General features: G+C 29.6%; 1 protein-coding gene across 1 annotated transcript; it reads right to left on the minus strand.

The window, feature by feature from the left end:
* Nucleotides 1-7,798: 7,798 nt before the first annotated feature.
* LOC108197941 (zinc finger protein 4-like) lies at nt 7,799-8,317 on the minus strand. The gene has a single exon (XM_017365678.1). The coding sequence runs from the start codon at nt 8,315-8,317 to the stop codon at nt 7,799-7,801; it is 519 nt and encodes a 172-aa protein (XP_017221167.1).
* Nucleotides 8,318-9,067: the final 750 nt, after the last annotated feature.

Below are 9,067 nucleotides of genomic sequence, written 5' to 3' on the forward strand. Positions count from 1 at the left end.
AGAAACTCCTATTGCCAATCAGAGCTTACCAATCAAGAAGATATACTCTGAAGATGAATTTACAAGTAAAGGAAAAAGCATAATAGATGAAAGCCTAGAAAAAGGCTGGGTTCAAAAGAAGTATACAACTTCTGAAAGAGATCAAGTTGTAGAAGAAAAACAGACAGAAGCTGCAATCTCTGACAGAGCTCACATTGCAGAATTACAAGAAGGAATATTAACCTCTGACATAGCTCAAGTTAATAAAGAAGCTAAGAAAGATACAACCTCTGACAAGGCTCAAGTTGTGTTTAAACCAACAACAACCCCTTTGGCAGGATTTGTAAAGCCAAGTCTGATGACTGAGATGAAATTTGACAAGGGTCTAATTCAACCACTCTCTCATCGAAAAGCAGGAAGAAATAAAGGAGGGTTAGGATCTAAATATGAAAATTTGATCAGAGTATAGGATCAGTTCCAAATGACCCCTCATCTCTCTGTGCACCCAAGACTGGAGCATTGCAAGAAAGGATGGACAAACTCGACTCAGTCCAACTGGTAAAGAATGACAGAGGTGATAATGTTCTTATCTACTTCATATCTGATGGAATAGTGTTTAGGGTTATTGAAGCTGATATTTATGCTAAACACTGGGAGGTATTGAGATATGTTTTGTACATATTTCAAGTAAAGAACAAGTCATGTCAACACATCTCAAATCTGATCAAAGATCAAATCAGGAGGAAGATGAGTATAACTGGAAACAAGAATGCTGGACCTTTTGTTCCAAAATACTTCAATGACAAAGGACAGTTAGTTGAGATGAAGAAAAATTCAGCACAATTGGAGACAGTAGCTGGAATCAGGGCTCTTATGTTTAATGAAGAGTCTGACAAAGCTTACTACATTAGGCTGGACAAGGACATGAAAAGAAATAAGATTTATGATCTTAGAGCTGCCATCTATCAAACTGGAGTTTCAGATCCAGAATTAAGAGAAATCAAAAGACAGATGATCGCAGCACTTGCAGAAGCTGAAAAAGAACTCCTCAGAGAATACTTAAAGACAGCCAATGGTGTCTATGCAGTTAAGGAGTAAAAGTATCTGTAAGTTTTAAAAGTTTTCTGTTATGTTTATATAGCTAAACTCTGTTGCATTTGACTTATTTGTTTTGACATCATCAATTATCCATTAACTTGCACATAACATGTTTATGCACAAGTTAGGGGAGATTGTTAGATATAATTGATGATTACTAATGTTTTGAAAGTTTGTTTAAGAACAAGAGTGATCAGAGTTTAAGCTGGGAACTGATCAGGGTTTGCTAAAGTCTGATCAGAGTTTACAGAGTCAAGGTTCGTCAGAGTTTACACGTGGAAAGAACTCAGAAGCGGATATACTTCAAGGAAGGATAGAAGCAGAGGAGTGATTTGCTGACTATGGAAACCAAACAGAAAACAGTAGCAATCTTTGATTGATAGAATACATAGCTGATTTATAGGATATCAAATCAGAGATTGATTTTGTAACTGTGTATATATAAACACAGATTGGGGTTACTCTATAGGAGTTGAGTTATCGAGTATATTGTTTACAGAACCCTAGCAGCTCTTAGTGATAACATATAAATCACTAAGAGAGTTTTTGTAACCTACTGAGCATTGTGAATAAGAGTTTATTGCGATTAATCTCTTATATTGTCGTGCTATGTTAATTGATTGTGTTCACTATATTAATCTATATAGTGAGTTAATAGGACCTAACATTTAAGTTACAAACTTACAAACTTTTTTTTATTCTCCCATCGAGTTAATCCTTAGTTATATAAAGTATTCATGTTGAAAATTCTTTAATAAACATCACAATTTTTAAATATAACGCATAAATAAATTGCGCATTCAACACATTTGTAACTGGGGTTCAACATCGAATGTAGAACACTAATTATCATTATGTTGAATATATCTATAAAGATACTTAAACTATACCTCTATGGTTTGGGTGGGGTTTAGAAATATAAATATTAGTTATATAATATGTTTAACTTAGTTCTTACATTCAAAAATTAGTTTATGTACTTCTCCAACACAGTTTCAATCGATGTTCAACAAAATATGTTAGAAAATGTTGAACTCAAATTATATATATGTTGAACGCAAAAAATTTGTAAGTTTGTAAGTTTGTACCAGAACCCACCCCTATATATATATATATATATATATATATATATATATATATATATATATATATATATATATATATATATATATATATATATATCCCTTTAACAAAACGATCCAAACCATGCAAATGCACTTTACAACTAATCAACAGTAGTTAGTTAGGTCTCGGTTAACAAAAGCAACATTTTAACAATTCATCATCCCCATAAATATTCATCATCCCCATAAATAATCATCATCCCCACCAATGTTGTTCTCAGAACTTTCACCATTAGTAACATCCTTATTTTCCTGCAAAAATTCATCATTTGTCATTATGTCCTACTACATAAAATACAAACACACAAATATTCACTAATATATCATTTCCAATTTACATTTGTACCATTTACATAAATCATACACTATATCATCTTAATTCACTATTTGTGTGTGTGGGCGCGCGCCGGTGCTTGTGTCAATCTATATGCACAATAAAGTAGAAAATTTAGTAGAAATTACAATACTACGTGCACATAACATTACATCTATGATAATACTTATATAGACTGGAAACATATAAACTGCACAAATATATATATATATATATATATATATATATACTTATCTACGTACAGCTTGGGTTCCAGCCTCGTATTTGTTGCAAATGTCGGTCATGATTGTCGTGACAACGTTCACAACCTCTTTAAAGAAAATGGAGTTGAAGCTGCCTCTAGTCTCCGGATCAGAAACTTCGAGAAGGTTCCTAGCAAGACCTTCTAGCTCTGCATTATCCAACTGTGGATGGAAATGACCGGGGATTGCTTGTACATTAGTGAGAGCATGGGGAACGACTTGCACATATAGCAGGTCAGGTATATTTGAGCGGTTGGGGACAGAGGATGAGGAACTTGCACCTCCCCTAGTCAATTCTCTAAAACGGTGAGCCAAATTTCAACTGTGTGTTTGCAGGGACGGTTGAGAATCCAACAAGTCGATTCTTTTCTGGCTTGTTTGTGCGGTCGATTCTTTTTTGGCTTGTTTGTGCGGTCTGTTGTTCTTTGCATCCACCTCTCTATGGCTCAGAGAAATCTGAGCGAGGAGTTAGGTCAACTCTGAATTCATTTATATGAATCTGTCTGTAATGTTATTATGGAGTATACCATGGAACGTAATATTTAAATTCATGTTGCTTAATTATTTACATTCTATTTTGATTCCAATTTCCAATGTAGGTGTTTTTGTAGTTCAATTATGAGCTAATTCTTTTTTTGCACAAAGTCGGGTTTCGATAAAACCCGAACCCGGTCCGACATCCGTAGGATCGGGTTTTGTTTTTCAAATCTGTTCGGGTTTGGACCGGGTTTGCATTTGGTGAAAATTTTCGGGTTTGGATTTGGATATCACATATATGCGAACTGATCCTACCTGTTAACATCCCATGATGTATTTGCTCAAGTTAAATCATTTAATTCATATATTATTATTTGTGAAAAACTTAAAATCAAATAATCAAAGTCAAAGATAAACTTATAATAATAAAAAATTATGTATAATCTACACTATTTTATAAAAAGCCAACATATGTATAATTTGTAGTCGTACAAAATTTTGCTTTGGTACTCTCCTCTAAAACTAAAAGTCTACAAGTAGATATCTATTAAACTGTTTCATATACTAAAAACACTCCTTATGTATATTAATATCTTTTTAAATATAATTTATAATCAATATATATATATATATAAAGGAGGATGCGGGCGTCTCTAGAATTGCTCGATTCAGTCTTCTGATTTTTCTTAAATTTTGAATAAAAATTATAATTATAATTCAAAAAATCAAGTTCAAGAATTCTAAAGGTAATACAATTCTCTTCTTATTTGATTCTCATGATAGTACTCTAGAATCTAGAAAAAGGATTCTAAAAATCAGGTTCAAGTATTATAAAGACAAAAGGACCGTCAAAATAGTATAATTCTTAAAAAAAAATAACTATTTAAGAGACGCATAATCTTAAATCTTTCGTTATATTCACTATTTTTTTTATTCAAGTGCCAACTGCAAGCACGAGGAATTTCCTTACTACCATCGCATAAAATTCTCATGATAAGCTCCGGTTTCAACTGCAACACCATAATTAATTATATTCATGTTTGCATTCTTCTTCTGTCCAACAGCGTCATTGGAATAGAATGGTTGGATTCAATCTTACAATTTTCTTAAATTTCGGATAGAAAATAAAATTATAATCTAAAACCAGGTTCAAGTACTTTTATAGATAAAAAAAAGGATTGCAAAGATAGTACAATTCTCTTACTTATTTAGGAATCATAAACGAGTAGGATTCTTCAAAATAATTTTTATCCAATTATAATCATTAATTTTATTATAATTAGAATAATTTTTATATTTATTTAAACTAACAATCATAGATAAAATGATTCTTGATTAGTATTGTGTTTGACGGGCACGGGAGGCGGCCCAAACTAATTTTTATCTAAATAACAATAATTTTTCTATCAGTATTATGTTTGACGGGAAAGCGGCTAAAATAATTTTTTATCTATGTTATAATATATATATTTTAAAACGGGACCACGGTTCATATTAATTTTTATCCAATTATAATTTTTAAGTTCATCATAATTAGAATAATTTTTATTATTATTGTGATTGAGAGTAAGGAGACTCAAACTAAAATCTAAATTATATTGTTTTGTTATTAGCAATGTGTTTGACAAGTGAGCGGCTCAAACTAATTTTTATCTATATTATTATATTTAATTTTATCATAATTATAATAATTATTAATTATAATATTTTTATTATTGATATGTTTAACGGGAACAAGACTCAAAATAACTTTTATGCAATTATAATATTATTTCGTATTAAAATTTATAAAAAAGATTCTTTATTTGTATTGTGTTTGAGGGGAGGGCGGCCCAAATTAATTTTTATCTAAATAATAATAAATTTTCTATTAGTATTATGTTTGAAGGGAAAGTAGCTAAAACAATTTTTTGTCTAAATTTATAAAAAATTCATAACGCCGCCGCCGCGAAGCGCGGCTTTTTTCACTAGTTAGTTAAAAAAAGGTGAAACTACTGTTAAATAACATATATTAATATTAAAAATTACTTATAGATAAACGTCTAACTAATTATAAATATACAATTTTGAATATCTTTTGTCTAAAATACATATAAATAATCAAAGACGCTACTTTTTAATTATAACGTATTCTACTCGAAATTTAACACTTACGTATTCTATTTCATTTCAAACACGAGCCATTACGTAAGATATGAAGATATATTAAATATGAAAAATTTCATTTAAATTGAATAATAAACTGTCACATATTAATATAGAAAATATTTATAGATAGATAATAAATTGTGAAAGCTAAATTTCCGTTAGAAGATATAACGAGTTGGTTAATATAATTTAACTAAAATCTAATTTATTAATACTAAAATACTAATAAAATGGTGTTACGAATTAAATTATAATTAATAAATTACAAATCATATACCCGCCCGTACTTGTGAATCTATTTATACTAACCTTTTACCACTGCCAAGCACGAGTATATAGGTCGTAGTTTATTTTTTTTAATTTTAACATCAATTTATTGATAATTTAGTATTTATATTAATCAACTGATTATATTTTCTCACGAAAGTTCATCTTTTAAAATTTTTTATCTATTGGTAAATATTTTTTTGTTATTAATATGTGATATTTTATTATTCAATTAAATTTAAATCAGATTTTTCGTATTTTGTATATCTTTCGTATGATGAAAAAAGATACTCGCTCCGTCCCAAAATACATGTCGCTTTGACTTTTTGCACGTAATTTGATGGGCAAATAAAACATACTTCTATACATTATTTTTGAAATTTTCTTTTTATGAATAAAAGTATAACATCCATATTTTTATTCAGAAAAAGAAAATTTGAAAAATAATATATAGACATATGTTTTATTGGCACCTCAAATTACGTGAAAAAAGTTAAAGTGACATGTATTGTGGGACGGAGGGAGTATTTGAGTGTAAGAGATTTTAGAAAGGGTTACGTAATGGTTGGTGTTTGTATTGCAATAGAACACGTTCGAGTTAAAAAGAGTTATCTGAAGATGCTTGTTAAAGAAATGTATTCAAAATTGGATATTTATAATTTTATTTTTAATGTCATTATAATTTTTTTTATAAAATATTATATGATAATATGTTGTCATCTCTAAAACTAAAACTATTTAACAATGTAAGAGTAATAGGAGGGAGACTACCAAACAAAAAAATATAACCAAAATTTTGAACTACAAATTATACCTATGTTGACTATTATTATAGTACTAGCAGAGACTAAAATTAGAAAGGGTTACGTAATGGTTGGTGTTTGTATTGCAATAGAACACGTTCGAGTTAAAAAGAGTTATCTGAACGTGCTTGCTAAAGAAATATATTCAAAATCGGATATTTATAATTTTATTTTTAATGTCATTATAATTTTTTTATAAAATGTTATATGATAATATGTTGTCATCTCTAAAACTAAAACTATATAACAATGTAAGAGTAATAGGAGGGAGACTACCAAACAAAAAAATATAACCAAAATTTTGAACTATAAATTATAGCCATGTTGACTATTATTATAGTACTAGCCTTTAACTCGTGCAAAGCACGGGCGGGTATATAATTCGTAATTTATTAATTATAATTTAAATCTTAACACCATTTTATTAGTATTTTAGTATTAATGAATTGGATTTTAATTAAATGATATTAACCAATTGATTATATCTTCTAACGAAATTTAGCTTTCACAATTTAGTATCTATCTATAAATATTATTCTGATATTAATATGTGACAGTTTATTATTCAATTAATTTTAAATCAAAATTTTCATATTTCATATATCTTCATATGTTACGTATGGTTTGTGTTTGTAATGGAATAGAACACGTTAGAGTTAAATTTCGAGTAGAATACGTTATAATTAAATAGTAGCGTCTCTAATTATTTATATGTATTTTAGACAAAATATATTTAAAATTGTATATTTAAAATTAGTTATACATTTATTTATAAGTATTTTTTAATATTAATATATGTTATTAACAGTAGTTTCACGTTTTTCAACTAATTATAAATTATATTTAAAAAGATATTAATATACATAAGGAGTATTTTCAGTATATGAAACAGTTTAATAGATATCTACATGATGTAGACTTTTAGTCTCAGAAGAGAGTATCAAACCAAGACTAACAAACCAAAATTTTGTACGACTACAGATACATGATAATTTTCACAAATCAATATATACACTTCCTCATAAAAAAAAATAAGTTATTATTTTATGTAATTTTCACTTTTTTTTATATATGTCATTTTAAAGGATAATGAAACTCTTATTTAATCAATAGAACTATAACTCTTTCATATACAAATTACTTATTTAATTCATCGACCGAATTGGACCAGAAATATATATAAAGAGCCATTAATAATTGGAAAAAAAAAAAAACAAAACATTTATATGGATATTGGTAGAATTTCCAATCAATCGGAAGGGCAGTAATAATTTTGGCAAATTAAAAAAACAAGCAGAAATAACGGTACAAGTAATTTCCCTTCCCCTAGAGCTTAAGATCCAAATCCACAGCATTCTCTTCTTCATGCCCTATTGCAGGACCGCTGCTTGCTCCACCGGGTAGAGGAGCGGTGGGTGCAACAGAAGGCCCCAACAGATCAGGCACTTCAAAAAACCTGGAACTTCTGATGGCATGACCCCGTTGAGAGGCTGGTGGAGGAAGATTCAGGGAGGATCCTGCAGCAGGTCTAAGAGGTGTCAGAGCAGCTGATGCGGTAGCAGCCTGAGTTGCATACTCCTCTCTTCTCCTCTTGTTCTGAGGATTGATGCCCTGGTAGTGGGTCTCAGCCTGCCGCTTTTCGGCTTCACGCTGCTCCTTGTGGGCCCTTTGGTGCCCACCCAGGGCCTGGTGGGTAGAGAAGGTTTTGTCACAATAAGTGCAACCATAAGTTGTTGCACTGGCCGGTGCTATGTTGCTGGTGATATTCAGTGACGTTGAAGAATCGGCTGGTTGTGTCCTTCTAATGGAAGAAGAGGACGAGAAGATAGAGAAGGAATTAGACATTTTTTGGTGCAGCTAGAGATGTGTTGGCTCAAATGATGTTTGTGTTGGTAAGAATACCTTTAAATACATAACTATGTCATATTAAGTGTATCTTATGTATTTATTACTAATGTAATTTATTACAAGATACTCGATTTACAAATCTTGTATCTAAAATCTCATTAATCGGATATTATATCAAAAAAATATCTACATTAATTGTATATATAAAAAAATCTATTGGATACGATTTTTATTCATTCTAACTAATTAATTTTATGCATGCACTTAATTTCCTAAATATCTTAATGATGAGTTTGCTAGAGACTACCCGGATAAATTTGTCAAACAAACAAAATAAGAGTATACCTCTTTAAATATATGATTTTTTCGTAATATGAAATATTCTTCACAATTTTCATTATTAATGTAATTTCATACAAGATATCGTATAAAATCCAAGTATAGTACATGCAATTTTTTTATTATCGATTTAAAAATTAATTATATATAAACGAAGCGAAGTATATAAGGAAATCCATCACATACGCGAGATTTTTTTTTTAACTAATTTATTTTTTCCGATCATTCAAGTTTCCTTCATATATATGGTGGTGAACATTATATGCAAATTTATCATATGCTATGTAGATTTTGGAGTTGGGCTCTTTGGACTACACATATATTGGAGTCTTAATTTGAAGACCCAATATACTTTCTTAATTTAAAATTCTACATTAACTACCGTGTACATGTCCTGATTGTATAATA

Source organism: Daucus carota, chromosome 8, assembly GCF_001625215.2.
Source record: "Daucus carota subsp. sativus chromosome 8, DH1 v3.0, whole genome shotgun sequence".
Lineage (NCBI taxonomy): Eukaryota > Viridiplantae > Streptophyta > Magnoliopsida > Apiales > Apiaceae > Daucus > Daucus carota.